Source organism: Tamandua tetradactyla, chromosome 11 (assembly GCF_023851605.1).
Source record: "Tamandua tetradactyla isolate mTamTet1 chromosome 11, mTamTet1.pri, whole genome shotgun sequence".
Taxonomy (NCBI): domain Eukaryota; kingdom Metazoa; phylum Chordata; class Mammalia; order Pilosa; family Myrmecophagidae; genus Tamandua; species Tamandua tetradactyla.
Window position 1 is genome coordinate 69571620 of NC_135337.1, and position 27220 is coordinate 69598839.

A 27220-nucleotide genomic window follows, 5' to 3' on the forward strand; every position below is an offset into this window, starting at 1 on the left:
AGGAAACTAAAGCAACCTCTAAACTTCTTTCCATTTTAGCATTTCACTTGAATTAAGACTGCTCACTGCACCGAATCCCCCACTGGAGTGTGAAGGTGTGAGCAGACCAGGTCTGTGCCTTTAGCGCCGTTCCTAGTACACAGTCTGTATTTAAAAAGAAACGAACACTGTTGAATGAATGAATGGAGGAAGGAAGGAAGACTGGACATGCAGACAATCACTCACGGGGTGAGTTCACTGACCACTGGAGACCCACACAACTCCGAAGGCACGGTGGAAGGTGCCTTCTGTAGCAGCACGCACAAAAAACTGCTGTGTGGGACACACTGAAACCCTGGGCTGGGGTGCGGGTGCATCACACACACAAATCCGGGAAACAGCCCAGTCCACAGGCATCCCCGGGGGAAATCAGAAAAGGACTTATTTGAACAACAGAAAACACATATGCACACACACACACACACACACACACTAGTAAGACCTCTTCGTGTTCCCTAATACTCAGTCTGCCTGGCCGTGAGTACGTGGGCATCAGCAGGGTTATTTTGCAGTCCTGCTTGATTGATTTGGGGTAGTTTTAATTCCAGGTAACCTAAGCTTAAGTGCCATGTTTTATTGTAATTTTATTAATTTATTATGATTGTATTTAATTTTTTAATGGCACACTTGTAAATGGCATGCACTCATCGCAGTTCACTGTCTCCTTGGGGTCTCTAGGTTGCAGCGTTGAGCCTCGGTACCATGTGGCTGTAGAATCGGGCAGTACTGTGCACAGAATTGAATATATATCAAGTCCGAGGTGCTCTTGAGCGAACTTATATTGGAAATATTACTTATCAAGTCTTTACTCATTTTTCTACTATTTACTCTTTGCTGTCCCTCTCCATGAACGGCACCCCATGCAGCCCACTTACTTATTTTGCCCCAGCCTCAGTGGCCTCCTGGTTATTTCTCAAACATGCCAAGTAAGTAGTAAAGCATTCGGGCTCTTTGCCCAGAAATCCATATTCTTTGCCTCCTTCAGATCTTTCTCAAAGGACCTCACAATTTAAAATTCCAAGTCACTTCCCTTGCCACATTTTCCATCCCCTCCCTTGCTTTACTTTTCTTCATTACGTTTACCAGCAGCTGATGAACTCCATGTTTAAGCATTTACTTACTGTGTTTCCTCCGAGAAGAGCCCCGAGGGCGGGGATATTTGTGTTTTGTCTCTAGGAGGGACAGAACAGGGTGGATACACAAAAAATAATTGTCCCATTAATAATTAATTAATTAATAATTGTCATACGGATGAGCACAGTCTCAGCCATATAGCTAGCAATCGATAAATATTTGTTCACAGAAGAAATGAACAAAGTAACGACTTCTCTAAAATAATTTCCTTGCTCTAATACGGAAAGCAGCCGTCTCCTAGGAGATTTCCTGACCCTTTGGCAAGTGTCATCTGCCACCGGTGCTGTCTTTGCTCTTTGCTTAACGGGTTGCGTTGAACATGTCTGTCATTTCCGAATTACAACACGGGGACCTCGGGCACTGGGCTTGCTCGATCCAGCATTGCCGTCCCATCTGCATCAGGTTTTCCAGTGGTGTGAGGAGAACCTTCAAGTACCTATGCTTGGACATTCGAGGGATGTTTCCCCAAAGGCCACGGTCAAAGGGTAAATGAGTAAGATGAATGAATGAGTGAATGAATGAAATTTGACCTTTAACAGAATTTCTTTGATGTCAAAATTGCATTGAGGGTGCATGAGTGGTTCAATTCCCAGTGCAAGTGTCCCACAAAAATCAATCAAACAAAAAAAATTGTAAACCAAATTCCCTATGATATACATGTCACATATCTGCTTCTGTGTGGTTGTGTATAGATAAAGAAATACATATATATGTAGAGATACCCACAAAAAAAATAAGAAAAGCAGTGAAAGTTCTTTATGATGCTTGATATTAACATCCAGAATCCATTCTCTCATGGCATCAGTATTTTAAATAACATTGTAACCAGTTGAATCAATGAAGTAATCATAGAAATCAGGAAAGGGACAGTCAGATAATAACTTGACTTCCTTAAAGCTTAATATCTAACAACCTAGAAATAAAATGCCTTTGTTTACTCCAAGTAATACAGTTATGATTTTTGCATTTACTTTTTTAGCTAAGGGTACTCACCAGTGACCTTAAGAAATATGTAATCTGTATTACCTTGCTCTTTGTAATCAATAAATACCTTTAAAGTCCTAGGACAGCCCATGGTTTTCCTTCATCAAAGCTTTCATTTGACATGTGTCTGAATCATCCACACACATAAGAATATAGTAAGCAATCCTGCTTCTGTTTAAATCTTAAAACAACTGAGTCACCAACACCCATTAACTTAGAACTTGGAAAATTCGCCAAAAGAAAACCATTTCATCACCACCATACAAATGGAAGCAATAGGATATGCTTGCAGGTAAGTTAAATGGAAAGGCTTCTAAATGCACCCTTCTGCTTAGGGAGTGTATTTTGTAGTCAGCCTTCTTCTAAGGCCATGTTTCATTTCTATACTTCTGTAGCCAACCAAGAGAAAATTGGGCATGATTGTTGACTGTGATTGCAAATTAAGAAGGAAGAGTCTGCCTGTTAGCATTGGCTCAGAAACAGGGAATCTCTGCCTTTTCTTTATAGTGTATGTTCCAGGAAAGCTTTTCCACCCCAAGCTTCCCTTCTAGAGATTACCAAGTTGTAATTCTCTTCTGTGAGCAAGTAAGCTGCTATAAAAGATGTATCCAGGATACCTGACCTGGGATTGGGGGCAGGTAGGGGAAGAAAGCAGAGCTTAACCCAAACACTAACCAAATACATCGGGTTTTGTTTTTGGAGGATGCAAAAGTGAGAAGAGGGTTTTCCAAACTCGTTCAGTTGACCAGGCACTTACAGGTCACAATGTTCTTGGTGAGCACTCTTAAATTTTGATATATAAAATTTTAAAGTAGAGTTTGTAATGTAACACTTGATTTAGTGTCATGCCAGATTATAGTATAGACAGCAGTAAGACGCCATTAGAAAAAAAAAGGTAATATTTAAAGTGAGGACATCCCATCCATGAGCCCAATTATTTTTGTGAACAGCTAAAGAGAAAGCCATTATTCACTCTTAGCCATGACTTATTAGAAGATGGATTGAGCATAACTGCAGTAGAATTCCAGACTGTCTTTCAGCCATATACTCTTCCCAATCCTAAATGTGTGTGGACACACACAGGTACACACTGGATGTGTTGTGTCTTTAGCATTAAACGACACACTAAAGTGCTAATCAATGCGAGGTGCCATTTCTTATCGTTCTGTTTAGAGCCCCCAGGCTCTTTTGTGCTGGGCTCTGTGCCTAATGAATACAGAGTACTCAACAATTATTCCCTGGTGTACTTTTCCCGAGCTGCTGACTCTCCTTGAAAGTCTCTGCTTCTCATCCTTGCTGCCATATTGGCTGTTTGAGTCCGTCTTTTGCTTTCAGCTTTAGATGTGAGCATCTTGTTGCTCAGAGACAAACTGTTGGCTTTTGCTTTATTTTAAACATTAGGGTGAGTTCTGAGTTCTTGCAATGGCAATACTTAAAATTATACATAGAAGGGCATAGGGCAACAACTTCCAAAGAAAATGCAGGCAGGAGGAAGAGAGAGAACAGGAGTTCAATAAAATAATGTTACATTTATATGTGTCCTTTTATTTCTAACTTTTTTGTAAGCATTTTTAAAATAAAATCCTTAGAGAGTGTCATAGACATTCCCAGTTTGCTTGAGAGCGCAAATGGAAACACAAGCACAATCAGCACATGTGCTGACATTAATGGACATTAGCAACTTTGCCCAGGGGCCCCTCAGCCACTCTTGAAGGACATCAGCTCGTGGCCAAACGTTCATATCTGTGCAACCACCTTCTCCATCCAAAGCTAAGATGCATGCATCAGGCACGCTTGGCAATTGCAAGATATCTGATGTGAAGGAGAGTGACATGAATAACACCAGCTAAAACAATAGTTCCTTTCAATGACTTTGAAAATGGGCTCTATTCAAATTGTTCTGCCGAAGAGTTGGGGAGAGACATTTCAGACTCTGATGAGTTGAGCATACCAGGAGCAGCTCGAGCTGGCGGTTTCCCACCGCCTCCCTCTTCCTTCCTGTCCACCCACTCACCCACCTACACCTCCCCTTGCATGCTGGCACGAAGGCTCCATCTTCCTTGTCTCTTTTGAGCACCTTTCACCGCCAGAGCCGAGCGCTCAGAACAATACCCAAAGGTAGGCTGCAGCCCACGCAGAGGGGGCACGCGTTTGGAGAGAAAGGCTTATATCCACCTTACTTAGGAAGATTTCTTAATTGTGGAATCAGAGTCATCAAATTGATGGAACCCGAGGTGGTTCTTTAAAATAAAGGGAACTCTCACTACCTTACATTACATTAGATAAGTACTGCAGAACCGCAAAATCGAGAAGGTCGTGAAATAAGAAGCTTCAGTTCTGAACAAGCACCCTACAGTGCGAGACAAACTTTAAATACCATCTAACCAATTTGATTTCTTCCCCTAATCCCATTAGCAAGATGTGATTCTCCAACGTTAACTCTCACAAATTTAAGAGTGATATAAAGGACTGATTTGAAAATGGTTTTTCTAGAAGTATAAAATGAGTAGTCCAGCTAACATATGTCTGATGTTCTTTTTTTTATATGTTTTTTTCTCATATGTATGTAAGTTTCTTCTTGGACATGGTATATTTTTAAGACAAGCATTAGGCAGTACTCACTCTCTCCAAGCATTATTTTGAGCCCTTCCCTATATCAACTCATTTAATCCTCAAACAACGTCATGAAGTAGAGACTAGAAAACTGAGCTGAGCTGGCAGGGCTGGGATTTGACATGGGACTGCCTGACCCACGGCTCCTTCTCTGAACCACCATCCCACATCAGCTTCTGATCCCCAGAGATGGAGAAGCTGTGTTATTTTTTTTCACCCAAGAAAATGAAAACACAGAACTTGTGCTACATATGAATATACACTTTCTTCTTAAAAGAATGTGACTTCAAGGAATTGTGCCCTGCTTCCCTCTCTTGCTCCTAAAAGTGAGGCATTAAAAAAAATTTCTTTTTTTTGTTTAATTAATAAATAAAAAAAATTAAAAAAACTAAAAGAGAATTGGTTTCAATACCTTTGTAAAAAGTCAAGGGGAGTAAATGCAAACTGAAAAATAAACAAGCATGATTTCAAAGGACATCCTGACTGAAATTTCCCCTCCAGCACTTAACAATGACCCAGTACTGATTGGGGTAGTCTAATGGGGTTGCTTGAAGAAGCTTCAGAAAGGATTTACCTAGACTGGAAACACAGGTGCGAAGGCTCAGCCAGGGGCGACCTTAAGTGGGGCCATCATTTGAAGACGCTCTTAAACAGTGTATCCTAATGCAATAAACATTGCTACTGCCACACGATGGCATGGAATATCTATTGACACAGAAGGATCAGTAGGCTATATTGTTAATTGAAAAAAGAAGCATGCTTCATTTTTTAGAAAAAGAATGCTACTTTTTTTAAAAAGGCAGAAAATAATATGTATTCATATTGGCATGTATTGTATACAAAAACTCTGACATCTACCCAAGAAATGAAATTGCTGTGTGTGTGTGTGTGTGTGTGTGTGTGTGTGTGTGTGTGTGTGTGTGTGGACAGGTTTATAACAAAAGGTGGCACGGGCAGCAGTGAAATTTCTCAGTGTCCCTTTACATATTGTTTTCATTTCAAATCATATGAATTAACTTTTTTAAAAGGTTATTTATGTGCTAAACCCCAAACAGAAACAAAACCCAAACAATACCTCCAGCAATTATTTATATAGATTAGGTGCAGAATCTATGTGGAATCTATATACGGAGTTCATGAGGAATTCCCTTAGGCATTAGCATCTCTCTGCTCTGGCTTTAAGCAGAGGCCCCGGCCCTAACCGGCTGTGTTAGCATGCACCAGGGTGATTGATCCAGCCTCAGCCTGTCCGGATGGCAGTGGCCACGACCCCCCAGTGCAGGCAGGGTCTGCGCAGCGTTGCCGTGCTGCAGGGGTCCTCAATGTCTTTCCATGATCCGCCAACAGGCAAGTGCCCTGCAAACATCGTGTAGTGCCCACGCGCTGACTCCGTGTTTCTCTAATTAAGGAGCATTTAGTATCCTTTCGCCTTTCTTTTACCAAATACTTCTGTAAGCAACCCGTGATTATATTTGCTGGATGGGTTAATTAGAAAGAGTTGAATGCCTCTGACGTGTGAGGTTCAGAGATGGTGTCAGCGGCAGGATTTGAATCCAGGTCTGCCTGCCACCAAAGCTTGTGGCTTCCCCCCACACGCTCCTTCCTATTTCACTTTGGTGTTGTTTCAGCCCCAGTCCCACTCTGCGGCGATGGTTCCTAATTTCCCGATGGGTCTTTAACCTCATCACAGGGCCTCCTCTCTTCTCCACTGATTCCCCCACTACTGAACGAGCATTCTTTATCTGTAAGCTGCTCAGTCACTTCTCTTCTGGGATGTTCCTCAAGAGTAGCACATAAAATGTTTTTACAGGTTGCTGTCCATTCTCACTTCTGGTCTCCCTGCCTTCCGCCTTGCCGCTCCCACTTCACATTCTTTTATCAAGCCAGAGTGACTGACTTCTCTAACTGCAAGTGAGAGCATGTCATACCCTTGCTCAAAACCTTTCCGTGGCTCCCCTTTGCCCTTCGCCTGGCCTGAGGCATACTCACGAGCTCCAGCCTCGTCTCCCACCCCCCGGAAACCTACTTTCAGTGCCCGGATGCGCTGCCCCTTCGGCCGCCCAGGCATCTGCACCAGTTGCCCCCAACCTGTGCTCCCCCCTCCTCGTGCTCCCCCCTCCCCGTGCTCCCCATGCTAACCTGCCAAGCTTCGTGCAGGGCTGGGACTAGATGTCCCTGGAGCCTCCACGAGCCCCAGGTCCACACTGCCCCTCACCCCACTGTCCCACACTCGTGAAATGGCCTGGCCACTGGCCTACTCGTCTCAGGTCCACGGCGGATTATAAACTCTGTGTGGGTAGCCCCTGCGTCTTTCCCACTTTAACTTAATGGTTTTAAAGCGAGCTCTGAATAAAGACTTATTGAATTACTGAATTTTAATCATAGTCCCTGCATTTTTTGCATGCATGCTGAATGATGAGATGAGCAGGCAGCTGTCCTTCTCCTTTGAAGCCTTCACAGATAGGTCCCTTTTGGCTCAATCATTTTAAGTTAAAAGCTTTGCCTTTTCAAAGTACCTCCCTGGCAGCCATACAGAGCTGGACAATACAGACCAAGGCTTCGCTGCACGGGCTGGCTGGTGTTGAAGTGCAAGAAGCAATGCAGAGCAGGGGGGCGGGGGGAGGGGCTCAGAGCTGGGAGGACACAGGCTCACAGCCCGCTCCAACCTCCAATCACTCTGCCTTGAAAGAAAGAGGATGATAAATCCCAGCTTCGCAGAGCTGCTGTGAGATCATTATGGAGCCTGAGGCTGAGATAAAACACCTACTAAGGGCAAAGGGTGGGCCCGCACAGTAGGGGAGGGGACTTCATGGGAAATTGCTGTGCTGGGGGAGATAAAGGCCTTGCACAGCTCAGGCTATGGTTAATGAGGCAGGATTGTATTTCTAGGCCCCCTGGCAAGCCCCGATATGATGCTTTAGCCGTTTCCCAGACTTCTGCCTGCCCAGGCAGGCCGTGGGCTCACAGATCCCCGCCTTCAGGGCCCTGGCTCCCAATATCCATCTATCCCCAGTTGACATGCTTTACTTCTGCCATTCCCGGGTCTCAATGGCCCTCTGGTTTCAGTTAGTCTTGCTGCCTCCCTCATGCTAAACCCCCCAGGGGCCAGGTATATCCTGAGAAGTGTTTCTCTGCAAATCCTTAGTTGAAAAGCATTTTCTGGCAGCAACACACCCTGTACTTAAACAGGCCCTGCCTCCCCCACACAGTGGATTTTTCCATTTAGGAGAAAATTCATATCTAAAAATTACCTAGGCATTTTTGGTGATAGAAGATCGATCTTTCTTTCATTTCCGGATAGAATGAAAACTCTTATACAAAGCGGCAGTGTTGTCTGATGCAAGCAGAGGAGTGGCCGACGGTACTGCCGAGATACAGCTGCAACATTTTTATGTTTTGCAGGAAAGCTGACCTTCTCCGAATCATTTGAACATCACAGAGGGGTAGAACGGTCTAGCTAATCATCAATACCTCAAAAGAGCTATCAATTCTGGCTATTACATTTTAGATTTAAAAAGTCATTCCACCCTGGAATTAGTTGTAAGTGTTGAATCAATGAATCAGCTCTGCATTGATTGGCTAGCTTTAGCACTGCAGGTCTTAGCCAGCAGATCTGTCCACAGTGGTTTAGTTTAGGCGCCTGTTTGTATTGGTTCAGGGGGTATTGTGTGAACTCAGGAGTTAAGTGAAATGTTTAAAATTGCAGTGAAGTTTTAGACTATGAATGCCAGACGAGTATACTACTCCACATCGCCAGCACAGTTTCCTCTTCAAATCTGGAACTACTGAAAGAGTCTCTCAGTACTTGGTTTTGTACAATGTTCACCAACCAATCTAAAAGGATGGAGTTGTATTCCTTGCCTCCTGGCACCCAACTAGATTTATCTTGGGGTTAATTTTTCTCTGGAGCCAATGAACTTTAGACACAAAGGTGAAAAACCAACACTTTCACAAGGCCTTATGTACCAAGTTTTCAGACTTGAGATAATGCCTGCTGTTTTGCTAGAGTGCTCATGATATTGTTTGGGAAGTCTTTTTTTCCCCCACTTAATACACAATTATATGAACTCAACTTAGGATTTCATTTTTCTAAAATGCATTCTGGCTTTTATAATATCTGGGATGAAGTAAATGAGTACAAGTTGAAACCTCTCACAAAGCCGCACAATGCTCCACAGGCAAAAAAAAAATGTTAGGTGATACACAGTTTGAGCCACTGGAAATGTAAGAAGCTAGAACAAAAGGTGCTTAATTAAAGAGGGTTCTGTTCTTTGGGGGCAGTCCACATCATTAGAAGTCAATCAAACACAGACACTAAATTTACCAAATCAAGACATAGGGACCCTTTTTATTTGTTTTAACATCACCCTCAGCCTCATAATTGAACAATTTTCAAGCTGTTAACATGCCATGCCTAACTGTAGTAGCTACAAGCAACATGGAGGAGTGCGGCCACCCCGGTGGGTATGTTGTAGAGGAGGGGGAGAGGACGGCAGGAAGTACAGTCGGCAACAGTTTGTCATGGCAGGTGGCAGAGGTCAGACATGTAAACAATACGATGGAATCGCGCAATGCTGGAGTTTAGAATTCACTGCAGTTTTCAACTGGAAGCCCCCGGGTGCCAAGGGGAGCAGGAGGTGGGGGGTAGGAGACGGGGACTCTCCCTTGCTCTGCCACCCGATGACCGAGTGCCAGTGAGCAAACGAGACCACCTATGACCCCCTTTCCTCACCTCCAAACTATGAGAGATGGCACTCCATGGTCCCCAAGTTCCTGTCCAGCGGCCAGTGGATGTGAGCCAGAAAACTCACCCAATAAGGTTGGTTTTAAACACTTTTAAGTATCTGGGACAGACAGGAGAGGTGAGATGAGAGGGGAATGTTGATGGTAAAGAGAAGATGCAAAATTAGAACCAAATTGAGCCCCAAAGCAAACAGAGAAAACTAACTGAGGACTCCAACTCCCCAACAGCAAAACATTCACACATTGGCAGGTTTCTCACGCTGTATTTGCCTTATATGGGCCTGCAATTCACCTAATTATAGGATTTTCCTCCATAGGAATAAATCTATTCGAAAATGAAGTCCATGGAGATTTACATTCTACAGCCACTTTTCTGTTACATATTTCCCCTCTATAGAGCCGTAAATGAGATTTTTTTCCTGTAAGATACACTATACGCATAGTAGCAACAGTGCCTCCTTCAGAGGCTCCTGATATCAGAACACACACTGCATGGGCCTTCCCTTTTCCTCTTGTAGATAACGTGATACAGAATTTAAGAGAATGGAGGAAAGAAAATTGAAATGCCACTGAACACCCAATATACTGTGCAGGCGGGGGATTGGAGAGAGTTAGTCACATTTTAGTTTAACTTAACATTTGCTGTCGATTACATGGTACCTCCTAGGTAGTCTCATGTCCGGTTTTATAAGGATAGTCCTTAGTGTTCCTTGTATTTAGAACAAAATCATATTTTCTAGGTGCCAGGTGAGTCCTCACTAAGTACACCAGCAAAGAAGTATTTTGCTATCAGCTTATCTTCAGTTTCTGAACAACATTTAAATTGTGTCATTTACAAGGCTTTCTGGGGGAAAAAAGTTACTGTTTAACATTTATGTGACTTTTTGTCTTGGATGAAGACAAAAAATCATCATGCTGATGATTTTATAGGTACCAAGGAGAGAAAGTAAGGTATGTGCTCATTCATGGAGATTGCTGGTCAGCACTGGTTTGAAAACTGCTGGATAGTCAATTGATTACCTCTGATCCCTGCATTCAGTCAGTATGACAAAGATGAGATGAAACAGTGATCCTTTTGTCAAATGGAATTATTCTGTGTCTTGTAGGTTATGGAGACCTGGTGTTAAATATCTGGTACAGAATACATAAAACAAACATGAATTACCAAGTGTCCTGCTGTCCAGTAGTTAGATGGGTGGTTATTTTGTTGAAATAGAGGTAGCTCCTGGACTTCAGATGAGTGGGAGGGAATCTCTGGGAGTAAGGAAAGCTTTCCGAGTAGCCCATCCAGCCACCAACTGATGGAAACACATCTGACAGCCCTCAGTTGCTCCAGGACTTTGCAATTGTTTCCTTTGTCCTCTGCTTGTGTGCAGAGCCCATAAGCCCACCTCTATAATTTTCCACTGTCTCTGTTTCCTGTATTTTTGCAGATTGTTGCCAATGCCGGTTGCTCGGCAGTACCTCGCCAACGCAGGCTTTGCCTCTGTCATCTTCTTTAATTCAACAAAAACTATTTTGTTGAATTTCTAACATACCCCAGCACAGTGCTAGGTACCAGGAATACAGAATGCAGAGGACAGTTTCTGCAATCAGGAAAGTCATGGTCTGGGAGAGGGTGACGGGAGGGGTGGCAGAGCACCAGGAGAGGGAAGGATAAGGTGCTTGGCACTACAAAGGGAGGATCATCTTCTCTTCATGTGTGTGCATATGTGTGCATGAGTGTGCATGCATGCATGAGTGTGTGTTCATGTGTGCATTTGCATACATGAGTGTGTCTGAATGTAAGTGTATACGAGCATGTATGTGTGTATAAATGAGCAAGAGTGTGTATATGCATGCATATGTATAAATGTGTGCACAAATGTGCCAATGTCTGCATGAGTGTGTAAATGTGTGCCTATGTATATATACATATTTGAATGTACATTTGCTTAGATATATGAGTGTGTATGTGTGCATGTGTACATGAGTTGCATGTGTGCATGTGTGTATGATTGTGTATATGTGAATGTCTGAATTTGGGCTTGAGTGTGTACATGTGCATGTGTGAATGTATGTGCATATGCACGCATATGTATGTGTGTGCACATACATGCATGACTGTGTACATGTGCATGTGTGAATGAGTGTATATGTGTATGTTGAATGCATGTGTATATGTATGTGTTAATGTGCATATGTGTGCATGTGTGAATGAGTGTGCATGTGTGTGTTGAATGCATGTGTATAAGTATGCATGAGTATGTGTTAATGTGCATATGTGTGAATGAATGTGTGTGAACATGAATGTGTATGCGTGTATGCTTGTGTATTTTAGTTTCCTAGGCTGCTTAAGCAGATACTAAAAATTGGGTTAGATTAAACAATGGGGATTTATTAACTCACAGCTTAGAAACTAAAAGAAAGTCCAAATCAAGGTATCACCCACACAATGCTTTCTCCCCAGACATTGGCTGCTGGAGACCCTTGGCTCCTCTGTCACATGACAATGCAAGTGGCAGCCTCTCCTGGTCTCTTCCTTCTCTCCTGGGCTCCACTGATTTCACCTTCTTGCTTCCTGTGTCTTTCTCTCTCTCTCTGTCTGAATTTCATTCTCTTCCAAAGGACCCCAGCAATAAGATTAAGCCCATCCTAATGGAGATGGGCCACTCTTAACTGAAGTGACCTTGTCAACAGGTCCCACCCACAGTGGGTTCATACCCACAGGAATGATTTAAGAACATGCTTTTCTGGGGTACATCCAGTTCCAAACCACCAGTGTGTATGTCAATGTGCGAATCTGTCAATGTGGGAATGTGTATATGTGTGTGTGAACGTGTGTCTGCATAGGTGTGTATGTGCATGTATGCATGTGTGTATGGGTGTGGTATGTGCACGTGTGTGTGTGTTTTGAGGGGGTTAGGGAGCTCCTTATAAACCTGAGATGAGTCTTGAGAATGATATAAAAACTAAGGGAAGAGAAATTCTGCAGGTAAGAGTTGCTGCCTGTGCAATGAAGCAGGAAGGTCTTTTGAAGGAGCAGCAAGCTGTGTACTGGAAAGTGGGGTGCAGGAGGGCTGGGCGGGAAGAGGAGGCCAGGGGACAGGCAGGGGCTCTTTCAGGATTTGGGACGTTAATATTTTCCCTCAAGTAGTAAGACACGTTTGAACCCCTGATGGGTGCAGCTACCACAAGGCTAGGTCAGCAGAGCCCCAGACATTCCCTGAGGCAGCAGGTTGTCTGCTTCAAGAAGGATAAGCTGTTTGAAATAACGTGCAAAAGAAAACCAGAGAACAGGTTCATTTTTAAAGGTGATTTTCTAAACACACCCTGTCTTTTCTCCTTCTGGCAGTGGCCACTTTTTAACTGACAAGGACAGCAAACCATGTTCCCCGCGTGCTGCCATCAATGGGCTCCTTGGCTGCAGAGCTGACCCTGAGGCTCGGTTCTAACCTGGCACATGCCAGGCAGCCCCTTCCATGGCTGCAACCACCAGCCACCTACACTTCTCCAGGCGATACAAGTACAAGCCCTGCTCCAGAAGCCTGAGGCCCATCACATTTCAGAGACTTGTTTGAGGGACAAGTAGTGGACTCTGAAGTTCGACTAATTTGCTGGGGATCAGTGAGAGCAGGGGCCCACTTATGAACGGGCTGGACAGAAAAGCATGACAGAGCTTGGAGAAGCGAGAAGCAGAGCGAGACAAAGGCCCCATTCGGTTGTGCTCTGAGCAAAGGGAGCACGTGACCAGCCTTTGGCATCTTGACATAGCCAGTGTCTCCACGCTGTCCGAAGAATGAGCGCTGAGGTTTACGCTGCTCGTGACAATAAAACGTTCTTGAATGGTTTAATCTGCAATAGAACCAAATGAACAGGAGGGCTCCAAAAGTCTGAGTAACAAGATAGACTCTCAGAACCAGGGCTTGCTGCGGTAAAGGTAAGACACTGAAAATAAACTGTGCATGGGTAATGCAGTGCTTCTTTGGGAAGCCCCCTGCTCTTCCGTGCAACAGGAAATATGTCAATTAAAAGTAGACTCAGTTTTAAAGATAAGATGCACATATTTCACATACTCAGAAAACCAACTTTGGAGAAGTAAAACTTGTGTTGTTGCAACTTTAGTCATCCATAACCTTGCAAATAATTATTTTTTAATTAGACAAAACTACAACGACTCTGCAAGCTTAATAGTGCAATCTCAAACTCTGTAACGGCATTTTTCTGTACATTAGTGTGGGATCCAGGACAAAACAGGTTGTGTTCTTATGTTAGAAGAAACATTATCTCAGGAATTCCACTGGTTGGAATGTTTGGCCACTTCAATTGTTGCTCTAATCTCATCTGAGTGTAACCGAGTTATACATGTAACTGAGGAATTAGGATTTAACAAATAATTATGACTACATAAATATTCTTTTTTCTTTCTGGTACATTAGAGTAAGTCTCTGAATTGTTATCCAGCTGACCTGATCCCTAAGAATGATTGTAAAAGCCCTCATCTTGTGCATTTGTCTGTTTCCTTACTTTAGACATTTATAAGAGCAAATGCCCTAATGGTTCCAGGCCCAGTTTCGCTCCTTTATGTTTGTAAATTGTTTCGGCCTATACCTGCTATTGAAACGATGACTCTGTCTCTCCCCCTCTTTGCTTACTGTTGAAATTGTAATGACTTCATCTCCTCTTGTTAGAATCCATAAAAATCTTGAACTCCTTAAGTTCAGGGAGACAGATTTTGGGCCATTAGGCCATCTGCTCTACTTCTTCACACCTAGCAATAAAGTCTCTCTCTCTCTGAAACCTTGGTGTCTAACAAATTGGTCATTTGAGCACATCGGGCAGAGAATCCATTGCCTTTGTCCGGCATCAGGAGTTGGACCAAAAAACTTGCTTATAATCTCACAGAGCATAGAGGAGTAAGAGGGTTTCCTCAGTAAAGCCTTTAAAAGGACACAAAAATAAGACACAGCTGGGCTGCCTCGGGTTACTCACATTTGCCTCTCATTCCCCTCCCTCCCCCTTCATGGGTGCCAGAGAAGAAGGCAATGCACAAGCAGAGGTGGAATCAGCTCGAAGGTCAAAAATTAGTTCAAAAGCTGTTTTAGATATAAAGTCAAAGGAATGTGGTGACTGATCTGACGTGCTCTTCTTAAGAAACAGATAAGAAACTTTATATGTTGCAATGCTCAGAAACTCATCCAATTCTCTGACTTTAGAGTAAAGATCATTGTGTACCTTCCTTTTGGCTTTGTAAATCTTGGCCTTGAGCCCAAAGTAATGAAATGTGACCTGACCTTTCTGGTGACCTCCTGTGCTGGTTTGAAAGGATGTATGTCCCCTAGAAAGGCCATTAATTTAGATTTAATCTAAATCCCATTTCATAAAGGCAGAAAAATGCCTATCCAATACTGTATGTTTGAAACTGTATTCAGATCATCTCCCTGGAGATGTAATTTAATCGAGAATGGTTGTTAAACTGGATTAGGTGACAACACGTCTCCACCCATTTGGGTGGGTCTTGATAAATTTCTGGAGTCCTATAAAAGAGGAAACATTTTGGAGAATGAGAGATTCAGAGAGAGCAGAGCAGAACAACACAGCCCTGATAAGCAGAGTCCACCAGCCAGCGACCTTTGGAGATGAAGAAGGAAAACACCTCCTGGGGAGGTTTATGAAACAGGAATCCAGGAGAAGACTCTAGCAGATGATGCCATGTTCACTATGGGCCCTTCCAGATGTGAGAGAAACCCTGACTGTGTTCTCCATGTGCCTTTCCACTTGAGAGAGAGACCCTGAACTTTCTCGGCCTTCTTGAAGCAAGGTATCTTTCCCTGGATGCCTTAGACTGGACCTATCTATAGACTTGTTTTAATTGGGACATTTTCTCGGCCTTAGAACTGTAAACTAGAAACTTATTAAATCCCCCTTTTTAAAAGCCATTCTGTTTCTGGCATACTGCACTCCGGCAGCTAGCAAACTAGAACACCTCATCTCACCCTAGCCCCTTCTTCAGCCCTTCTAACCTTCCCAGCAGCTACCCCCAATCGCTCCTTCCTTGGGCTCCCCTCCTTGCTCCCACCTCATGACTCAAGGTGGCTTTTGGTGGCTGAGACGTAAACCAGAGTCCACTCAGACCATCTCTTCTCATTGTTAAGTTATCGAGATTATATTAGAAGGAAAACTGGTGGCTAAAACCATGGCCGCGAGGAAGTGATTTCTTAAGTCCCAGAATCAGATCACAGAGGTGAATGGCCATGGGAGTGGTCAATTTAAAGAACACACGGCTTCTAGTATTTTTTTTTTCCCACAAGTTTTTCAAGGCTGCTGTACACACACCCAAACACGCGTTCATGGAGGAGGGAGGGAACCCAGCGATGCCAGCATCACATTCAACAATATGTTGTATCCTAACAGAGGGATTCTGTATACATTTGGGAACTGGCTCAAATTTTCGGGCTCTGGGCCAGCAAAAACCGTGGGTGTTGTTGGCTGCCGTCCTTGACAATGCCCACAGCCAGATGGACAGGCTCACACAATGCAATGGCTTCGAAGGATCTGCTCGTGTTCCTTCAATGAAAGGTAAAGTAGCAGGAGGAGGATGAGAGAAAGGAAGGAGGAACAAAGGAAACACCTACTTAAATCATAAACCAAACACCATTATTGCCTTGTATGATAAACTGGGAATCTGTGGCCAATCATAAAGATAAACATTTCCCTGCAATCTGGGGTTTCTTTGTATGGCATCTTTTCGAAGCTGATTTCACGGAGCATTTATGCACACTATCCCCTTGGTCACCACTGGAACCCCTTGGGGGCAGCTCTTACCATCACACCTGCAAGAACACTAATATGTTGACTGTTAAGAGAGAGAGAAGAAAATCAATGAGATTTTATCAAAAAAAAAAAAAAACCAAAAAACAAAAAACCTGTTGATTACGTTTTGTGAGCAGATTTCACTGGAGAGGAAATATCACTTTTTGCCAATTGGTCAGAGAAGAGCGAGAAATAAAGATACAAAGAGATAGAAAAACAAAGAGATAAACAGCACATCTTTCCTGCTATGTCATCGATCATCTCATGCTTTTGGTTCAAGGGAAAAAAAAAGCTATGCCATAAAAAAATAATGAAATGAAAGGAGCCATTCATCGGTTGATAAAAGCCATTAGTCAAATGCACAAGGGTGCTGTGTATCCACAGTTTTTCCCTCAGTCTTGGCATCTCCACCCCTTTGGATGGTCCACTGGCTGTGCCATATGCCACATCCCCAGAGCATCGAGCAGAGTGGCCCTCCCCTCTCACCAGCACCCAGGCACTGCCAGTAGGCTCCCGGAAATATCTGTGGGGTGAAGGAAGAGTGGGTGAGTACCAGGCTATACTCTGTTGGCTGGGGTTTGCATCCAAGTTGACTTCTACTCCTGGGACATGTGAGGAAAAGAACTGGTAGAAAGGATCTCAGCTGTGAACAGCTGGGCGGATTATTTATAGACCTAAGGAAAGAGAGCAATTCAGAAGGCTTGGTATTCTTCCTTCCTGCAGAGTGCCTGAGGTGTGCGTTCAGATTCCTGAGCCCTGCCCCATGGCTCCCGGTCAGTCTCTATGGAGACTGGACTCAGAAAGTCTTGTAAAGCTTCCTAAGATGAAACCTACTGAAAGGAGAGACATCGTTTTGCACTTCCCTATATCCCCCCCATAGCATCTGACATGGTGCCAAACTCAGAATAGGTCTTCAAATAAGACTTTTTGGAATAGCAAGGTAAATCCCATCAGTTCAAAGGATTATCAAAGAAATTTGATGTAATAAAATGTGTATTATCAAATTTAACTGAAAATATATAAACCTTCAGCTGGAAAATTATTCATACACAGCTTCCAGTTGTAAGTCTTTTAAGATAGAAGATGGTTATTGTAATTTAGGTGTTAGATAATTTTGCTAAAAAGAAAAATGTGAAGTCTATTTTTAAAAAAGATGTCATAACTTGGAAAGTATTAAAATTGCATGTGCACCATTAAGACGTAAGTAAGCCCTCATTTACTAATGATCATGTCTTCATTCAAATAGTGGATATTTTATTTATTTGTCTTCAAAAACATAAATTGCTCTCCCACTCCCCCAAGACTGCAATTGCTTATAATAGCAACAGAAAAGGAAAAGTGAATTTAACCGAAATGTGAGCTGCTCTGCTTCCTGTTGTCAGTTGTCAATAAGGGACAGTGAAAGGCTCCCCTGAGAACCTGGGGGTAAATGAAATGCCGGCTCGCTGAGTGGGGCAAACAGAGACAGATACAGAACTGTTTTAAAATCAGCGAGGGCAACACGTCTTAGGAAAATGCAGAAGGAGGGCTGGTGTCCAAAAAGCACCTTTTAGGAGTGCTTGGCTCAGTAAGGGGAAGGCCAAGTCCAAGAGGCAAAGTCATATGTTTTTTCAACTGGGCAGCAAGAATAGCTCAGTAATGTTGCTGTGGTATGGATGAAATATCCTCCAAGCTATTTATCTCCCTTCACCTCACTCCTCAGTTCTGTTAGGAAATTTCCAGTTAATGTTGTGGCTTCCTGGAGATCTCAGTATCGGGAAAGAGGCTTTCTTTCACGGATCTGGGTGGGAGCGTTCAGGTTGCTAGAATGGGATTCTCATTTTTATAAATTAATAAATTCATGTTCTGGTAAGATCACAGGATAGCAGTTGATACTATGTAAGATAAGTGATGAAGTTCAGTCTCTGGTCCTACAAAGCTAAGGATGGGCAATGTGACCATCCCTTTCCCTCTAGCCTACCCTACTCTATAAAAAGCCCTTGGCCTCACTGCTAATACTTTCTCTGTGTTAAAACTTCAAAGATTGTGATTAAATTGATACTTTTTGCTAGGAGCTTCCAGGCAGCCAAGATAAAAAGGGAAACCTTGTAGGATAATTAATTTTCATTGCCTGATAAAAGGATCTTTTGGGAACCAATAGGAATAAAAAACAAATCCTAATTTCGTTTACTATCCAGACTGTAGGGGGGAAAATAGACTTATGAATAACAGTTTTATATCGTTTTATTCTAAGAAAAGCAGAGTTTTCAAAATAGTATTTAAAAGGTGATACACTAGTCTTCTTCGCCTGACCCCCGGTGCCTTCCTTGTCAGAATTCCAGTAACAAAGGGCTTTGGTTACCGTCTTGTGCTGCGTAAGACACAAGCAATTGGGCGGGCCACAGTGGCTCAGCAGGCAAGAATGCTTGCCTGCCATGCCAGAGGAGCCAGGTTCGATTCCTGGGGACTGCCCATGTAAAAAAAAAAAAAAGTCACAAACGACTGAGGATTCACTGAAGTTACTGGAAAGTGTAAATTCTGGAATCCAATTGAGGGACACTAATAAACCTACATCGCGATTCAAAAGTTTGATTTTAACTCTCATTTTTTAAAACACGGAAAATTTTTCCCCTTCAAAACTGCCTGAAAATCAGGCAAATTCCTGGGGGACACCCAGAAAATCCACAGTGACCCTTCCGGCAGCCGAAAAACCGGCAATCCTGATCAAACACGAAGTTTCGGACTCCAGGCCTGCAGCCAGGACCCCCAGGGTCACCCCGCTGCCTCAGCCTCTGCTCTGTTGGGTCCCACCCTGAGCTGGGCCACCACGGACCCCTCCCCCCCACCCCTGCTCATGGCCAAAGGCTCAGACGCAGGCACACCTGGGGGGGACCCTGCTCTCACAGCTTTCCCGAGAGTCACTCAGGGAGTACAGGGTCCGAGAAAAAATCCTGCTCCAGAACCCAAAAGATTCTTCCATCTCTATCCGACAAGATCTTCCATCTTTTAAGGAATTGTCATCTCCAAGCTTCAGAGGTCTCCCTTCAAGGGGTTAATACACTCACAGCTCAGGGCGCTGTGGGATGGGATGTGGGAAAACCCTCTGTGAATTTAAAATTTCTCAGTTCCGCCACAATGGTGTTTCCAATCGCACAGAGTCGAATTGTAAATAAAATTTGAAATGTAATTGTAGGGATTGTCTTTATTATATGTTTACTGTAGCCTGGGTTCCATTTTTTTGTTCTCTTACAATGAACGTTAGCTAGTAATTATCGATTTGGGGTTCATTCCTTAGGTTCTCTGGGTGACCTATGATTTTGTGTTTCCAAATTCTTCAGATGGCCTCGTCTCCCTTTCGTTATGTTTCTCTTAAATTTTATTCAGGATTAACAAATCTCTTCTCAATTTACTTTGTCCCCTTCTCCAACAAATATCTCCTCTTCTCTCTTCCTCTGTCTTTATAAATACGATTTCCCTTAGGACTAGAGAAGCACCAGAACCTTCTCAGAGGGTGGACATAGTCTCGTCTGAGCTATTTGATAAGTAGCCACATGGCATATGCAGCCATTGAACACTTGAAATGCAGCCATATCACATTTAATGAAATGCAATAACACAATTCAAATTATAATAGTCTCAGGTGGCAAGCAGCTACCATATTGGACAGTTCAGATTAGAATTCTTTGTTGCTTTCCATATTGAAATGGATTGTGCCATATTTGTGTATGTGAAGGTCCTCAGTGCCCCTTTTTCCTTAATGTTCCTTGAGTCGAGGATAAGCAGACTTTCCCCAAGATCAAGGCTGAAAAGCTAAAGGTTTTGCTCCTTCTCCTCTCAAGGATAAAGAAAAAATCTACAAACATTCAAAAATAATCAACAGTCAACCTGCCTCACCCCTTATTAAAAAAACAAAATGAAGAAATGACAACCAAAAACCCCTGATGGCTCTCCGCCTCTCCTGCCAGCTAGCACTCCTCTCCGTTCTTTAAAATAAAGCCCATTGAAAGATCTATCTGTACTTCCTGCCTCCACTCTTTCTCCCTGTGCTCACCTTCATTAGGCTTTCCTCCCTCCCATTGCAATGCATGGCCCTCGTCCAGGTTCCAGCGAAGGCCATGTGGCCAGTTCCCATCAGATGTTCTTGTCTGCAGTTGTCACATGTCCACTTTCTCCTTGCAATGCTTTCCCCACTTGGTTTCTGGGCCACCATACCCAGCTTTCCCTTCTGGCTTGAGGGCTCCTCTCCTCAACCTATACTGGAATTGTTTTTCTGAATTCCAAAGGCCCAAAAGCTCCAGGGCTCAGGTCTCAGCCCTTTTCTCTCAATCAGTCATGCATTTCACTGTCCACCCAACGCCTTTGGGATATCCAAAAGGTTCCTCACTCTTGTCCAAAACACCATTTCCCTCACTGCCCAAACCTGCTTCTTCCCAACTTCAGCAAATGGGCCCAGGTTAAAATAAACAAAAAAAACCATAGGTATTTCCCTTGTTTTCTCTCTTCTCCTTGTACTTCCAATCTGAACTATCAGCAAGACCCATCATCTGTATCTTCAAAATGCATACCCAGGCACCACTTCTCATTCTGACACCACCACTTTTCCCCAAGCTACCACCAGTTCTCTCCTCCTTTCTTGTTCTCTTTAGTCTATTCCACAGAAGACTGAGTAAGCTTTAAAAATCATAAATTGAATGCTCTCACTCTTCTGCATCGCATTTCCTAATGGCTTCCCAACACTTGAAGGTGAAGCTCTGTGGCCTCCAAAGACACTTCATCTCAATGTCACCTCCTCCACTCTCCTTCTTTCTTCCTGTATTCTGGCCACCTGGCCTTTTGTCTGTGCTTTCAACATGCCAGCTTGCCCTTGCCTCTGCCTTTGCATATGCTTTTCTCTGCAGGGAATGTTTCCCCCAGGTCTCTGCACGGCTGCATTTATGTCTCTGCTCGAGTTCCCCCACCCTGGAAGCTGCTACAGTGACTCAGTGGGTCACCTGCACTTCCCCTCACCTGCTCCGTTTCCCCTACGGCATGCATTCTCTGCCACAGAATGGCTTTCTGTTCCCTTAGGTCTCTTCCCCAACCACGATGTGATGGAGGCAGGGACTTTACATGGCCCCGACTGGAAGGCCAAGGCCAAGAACAGACTTTGCACCAGAGGCCCTAGAAAACCTTTATAGAAGAACCCATCAGCGTGCCACTCGCATCGCACTCAGCTGAACACATCCCCCTGCTGGACAGGTGTGGTGTCCTTGTGGTTTTTGCAAATAGACAAAAAACAGACAATAAGAAGTTGTCTGTGTTTTCCTATTGGAAATATGCCCATATATTTCCAAATATGCCAACCGATCAATTTTAAAGATGGCCACCACCATTTCTGCATTAGAAACCGAGAAAACCTGTTTTGTGCACTAGAAACTTTGTCTCCAAGGTATTAATAGCTCTATTTCATGGAAAATTTCCAGAGAAATCAGGAACTTTTGCTAAAAAATCATCAAGTAAATTATTTCAGCATTGAAAGTGCCCCTGCTTGTTAGTGCATACGGTGTTATTCTTCATTGAGATATTAAACTAATTTGGCACCAATATTTACTCAGGAAGGTGCCTGGCCTAACTTCAAAAAACAAAATGACACACAAAGCACATCAGAACGCTCAGGTAAGGCCACTTCTGTATTCCCAGGTCTTTACTTTTACTTTTGAGCCAAGGAAGGACACCATTACGGCACGGAGAATTCCCCAGTTCTTCTCCGGTCATGTGCAATTTTCTTGGCCTCTTCATCCATAAAGTCCCAAATGAGAAAGAAGAGCAGATAGACAACAGGGAGGGTGGCCACGTATCAGGGGAGGGTCCTCCCTGCAGAGGCTCCGCTTACCTGTCGCGTTGCAGGAATCTGCCGTGCCTTCCGCTGGGTCACTGGTCATGGGCTCCCGTGCGTCTGTCGTCCTTCTCGGCACCAGCAGAGCAGGCCCTTTGCTCCCGCCTTTGAGCATGAAGGGGAGGTGGCTGGCTGGAGAGAACGATAAGGACATGGCGTCAATGAGAACCATTGAAAAAGTACCACCGTAACCTGGACATTTGCAATCATGATAGGTCATTCACCAACATCAAGTGTGGTGGGACAAGGGCCTCATTTGGGGGCCCTTTGGCTCCAGCCCGATGGTGTAATCTGGGGTTCACCCAGTCAGATGCATAAGTGGATGTGGGCACACGCACAAACAGAGCTCCAAACTCGTTTCATTGCTGTGGTGATCAGATACTTACTCAATCGAGGACATTTTCCAATGGACTCTTTGAAGGGTCAGCTATTTGGAGGGGCTCTAAGAGCTGCTCTCTGCTTGGGAACCTTTGCTAAGGTGACTCTACTCCAACCCAGAGCCTTCAACCCAACCCGCTCTATAAGGAATCTGAGTGTGTGCAGCATGTCTCAGTGAGGTGGGGTGAGGAGGCGAGGGTGAGAGGGGATACCTGGGTGAAGAAATGAATCCAACATGCCTGTTTGGGCCTTATAGGCACCTGTGTTTAGCTTAAGTCCAGACCTCTTAAGAACAACTTAGGAATTATGCCAGTTCATTCACCAGGCAGGGGCTTCCCAGTGCATTTCTGTGATCCTGTGATGCCAGGTGCTAGATTCTGTGCAGTTTGCTTTATGCTCTTTTAGCTTAAGTCAAAGGACCGATGAGAGTGTTACTCAGTTTTGGTCCACATACTGGAGGTAATCAGTTAGCATCTGAGACAACTGGATTCATGACATGCTTACAACCATTTAATATTTGGAAGAAGCAACAACACCTTCTACTCTGCAGGTAGCTATTGTAAATCTTCCAACTCTCTTTACTGCTGACACTGCAGGGTTTTTAATCCACACAATAGATGTAAGACATGATTTTCCAATGGTAAAATCGGTGTTCAAGAACTGTGGGTTGGCTTGAATATTGTGTGGACTCGATCATGATGGTGTAGAGAAGGCACGTGATGGACAATTCCACCCAGTTCTGTGCAGCCGTTCGTGAAGGACTCCACATTTGGTAGGGCTTGATGGTTAGCTGAAGGCAGCGCATCAAGTAATATGGACCTACCTTGAGTGAATATTTGTTGTCAGAATGCCTAAAAGGCAAGGGAATCACCACCCTTGCAGACTGGAACGTACATTTCCGTGTCTGCTTCCTCATACACGTCTCCATGAGCTGTAGGATTTGGTCTGAGATTTGCTGCACTTCATGGAGAGGGGTTGTAGGGAAGGAGTACTTTCAATCGACTAACTATGGGGGCTCCTGACGGCTCCCATTAGCAAACTCACAGCTGTGAATCATCAGAGGGGCCTGGGTGGGTTTCAACTCCAGCTTTTCTGCTGGTGAAAGTAATCTGATACATTGAACAGGAATTTCACTGTTAAAGCACAAGAAATGTTTCACTTTTTTTCTTGGAAGTTAACTGGAGGTGGCCTCCAATGACCTTGAGGACATCATACTGAGTGAGATTAGCCAAACACAAAAGGACAAATACTGTACGGTCTCTCTGATATGAACTAACATTTGTGAATGAACTTAGAGAATTTCATTTAAGAACAGAGACCATCAGGAGATAGAAATAGGGTAGATATTGAGTAATTGGAGCTGAAAGGATTCAGATTGTACAGCAGTACTGAACGAAGGAAAAAATAGTAAAATGGAGTGAGTATCTCTCATTGGCAATCTGAAGAGCTTTCTAGAGAGGGGAGGGATGGTATGGAGTTTCAATCATCCAGTGGGAATTGTTCACGGCACTGGATATTTCTACGCAAGAGTGCCGTACAACTGAATGTCATCAGGTTAAAAAAAGTTTGAGAAGCGGATAAGGACTTCTGGGAAGATGGCAGAGTGGGGAGCTCCAGGACTCTGTCCTCCCACCAAAACTGCTACTGAATAGGGAGGAACCATCTGAGAAAACCAGAAAGTCCAGAGGCCAGAAGGGCACTGGAGGAAGGGGCTGATAAATCACAGTAAAGAACTGCAAACTGCTCACTCTGCACAGCAGCTACCAGCACCCATGCCCCACCCTGGCACAGGCTGCTGGGTCCAGCCCCTGGCTCACTCACTGGTGACAGAAAGGGACATATAAATCCTTTTCTCCAAGAACAGGATGGGCACAGCTAATCACTGATCATGGCTTTTGGTGAGTGAATTTAGATGACTGGGTCCCGGCTCTGAGGCAACTATTGTTTTGACCCTCTTTAGACAAGGGCAGAGGTGGTACAGATTTAAAGACACAGTGCTTCCTCAGGGATGTGGGGCAAATAGTAAAAGGACTGCATTTGCTGGTCAGGCAAGGAAAGCTCAGCTCTGTGGAGTCATCAGAGATGTTCTTGTCACCCTCCCTGATCCCCTCCACAGGGAGCTTTGGAGGTGGTCTGGGCCCCCATTCATGGGTCCCTGGTCCTGTTTTGGCTGGGAAAGCAGAACTAAGAAAGTCTTCCCCAAGGTGACCCTCTACCCAGATTTGTCCTCCAGGCCCCAGCAGCTAGAGAAAGTGAAAAGAGTGTAAAGAACTATAGAATTGGACAACTGGGACAATTCACCAGCTGCAGATACTCAGGAGAGGGAGGTATGTCCCCTGGGAAACAGAGGGGACAAGGGATTGCTGGCTATGGAAACACAGTGCAGTGCCTGGGACCATGAGGGCACTGTATCCTAGGAAAGAGGAGACATTTGCATCTATGTGTATGGAGGAATTCCTAGGGCCAGCTGCACATTTTCAAGACATGACACCTATGCAGAAAGGACCAGGGAGACCCCTATGCTTTCACCTGGAGCTGTTCTCTAGACTCATTGTATGGATGAGTTCTGAGGGAGAATGCTCACACAGGTCAATATGCAAAGACTCGGAAACACACAGGATAAACCACAGTAGACCCATACACTGCAAATATAATCAGACTGTCAAATGTCAAAGATAGAGAATTCAAGAGAGGCAGTGTGTCATGTACAAGGGAGCCTCAGAAAGATTGCAACCCGATTTCTCATCAAAAACCACGGAGGTACAAAGGAAGTGGGAAGACATATTTAAAGAGCTGACAGCAAAAAAAAAAAAAAAAAAATTGCCAGACAATATCTGGCAAAATTGTCTTTCAAAAAGAGGGAAAGATGAAGACATTCCCAGATAAACAAAAGCAGAGGGGCTTCATCACCATCAGCCCTGTAAGAGCTCCCGAGTGAAGTCCCGCAGACTGAAAGGAACAGACAGCAGACACCAGATCAAAGCGGCATTAAACAAGCAAAGGTCTCCAGTCTGAGTTGTGACTTGGGCAAACAGAATTGCCAGTACTTGGTGTTTTTGGTTTGTAACTTTGATTTGCTTTGTTTTTACCTCCTACAGGATCTAATAGACAAATGCATATAATATAATAAGCCAGTAGTTTTGAACTCATAAAGTATAAACATGTAACTTGTGACAAGACCTATGCAAAGGTGAGGGAATGGAAGGGTAGAGGTACACAGTTTGCAAACTGCAATGAAGTTAAGTTGGTATCAAGGCAAATGAGGTTGTTATAGATTTAGGATGTTAAGGTTAAGTTTCTTGGTGACTACAAAGAAAACATCGGCACATACACCATCTCATAGCACCTGACATTAGGGTACAGAGTGCCAGGGACGGGGGGCAGAGGCAACGGGAGTTAATGCTTAGTGGGGGCAGGTGCTCTGAGGAGATGGGGGGTTTGGTAATAGACGGCGATGAAGGCTCCATGTCATTGCATATGGGATGAATTGCAATGAGCGGCACACTCAGGAGTGGCAGGGATGGGAATCTTTATATTGCCTGTATGTTCCGCCATAAATAAAGGACAACTGAGTAGCCAATGACAATTAAATGCAACATATGGTCCTGGATGGGGTCTAGTAGGGAAGGAAAAGAGGCTCAGAGGGACATTATTAGGACATATGAAAAACAGGCTGTAAGTTTTCTATCAGGTTAATTTTCTTGAGCTTGGTGACTGCAGTTAAGGTGGCTATGTAAGTGAATTCTGTGTCCTTAGGAAATGTGCGGCAGCACGGTGTTCCAGGAGCATGACACATGCAGCCCACACTCAGGTGTTCAGAAAGTGGACTGACAGGGGAAGTGATAGAATGACATGGCGAGCGTGGACGAAAGGGAACACTTGTGGGTGTGGCTATCAGCAGGGTGGGGTTACAGTATGTTGGAGTCTCTGTGTGGGGTGGGGACTACTTTTGTAACTATCCTGTAAGTTTGAACATATTTCAAAACAAGAACTTAAAACATTAAAAAAGGGTGCTGCCTCAAAAACCAAAACCCAAAAAACAACCCATCCCTCAGGGTTGGAAAATTGCAGCAAGGCCATAGAGGAGCCGTCCCAGTGTGTCACAGACTGGGTTCCCAGGGCTTTCTGGCGCCTCTGCCCCAGCCCCCGGGAGGCTGGCTCTGTGCAGGGGAAGGCGGGCCCCTCCACCGCTGCGGGGTCGGTTAGGAAATCCCCCCCAGTCATCTGCTGGGCGTCCCTCCTCCACTCCACCATCTAGAGAAACTGCACCTGTGCCCAAGGTTTACAGTAGCAACCAGAAGAAATTTGCAAACGTCTTCAGAGGCGACCTGGGGTTTAGGGGGATGGGCTGTGTCTGCGGCAGTCAGCACCTCAAGGAGGCTGCAGGGGCTGGGAGGGTGGTGGGGCAAGGCCAGAGGCCCCGGGGCTGCGGGTGTGGGTGGCAGAGCTGAGAAGGGGGAGAGGAGCAGCGAGAAGGCGCAGGCAGAGGGAGCAAGACCCCAACCTCCACCCCAACCAAACATCAGTCGTTTTCAAAGTGCTGACCACGTGCCCTCTTCCCGGTTGTACCAATAAGGTGGGGGTGGGCCGAGGGCAGCTGCGGGGGGAGACGGGGCCTGCGTGGGACATCTGAGTACAAATAGAAACCAGAGTTCACACAGCTCGGCGCCTGTCCCGTTGCAT

At 44.4% G+C, this 27220-nt stretch overlaps 1 protein-coding gene across 1 annotated transcript in view; it reads right to left on the reverse strand.

Moving 5' to 3' along the window:
- Positions 1-27220, reverse strand: part of PDE10A (phosphodiesterase 10A) — a 695790-nt gene that overhangs the window by 363501 nt on the left and 305069 nt on the right. Inside the window, exon 2 of the mRNA XM_077120812.1 lies at positions 22157-22291. Coding sequence (XP_076976927.1) covers positions 22157-22274 — 118 coding nt within the window. The 5' untranslated portion in view covers positions 22275-22291. The remainder of the gene's footprint in view (positions 1-22156; positions 22292-27220) is intronic.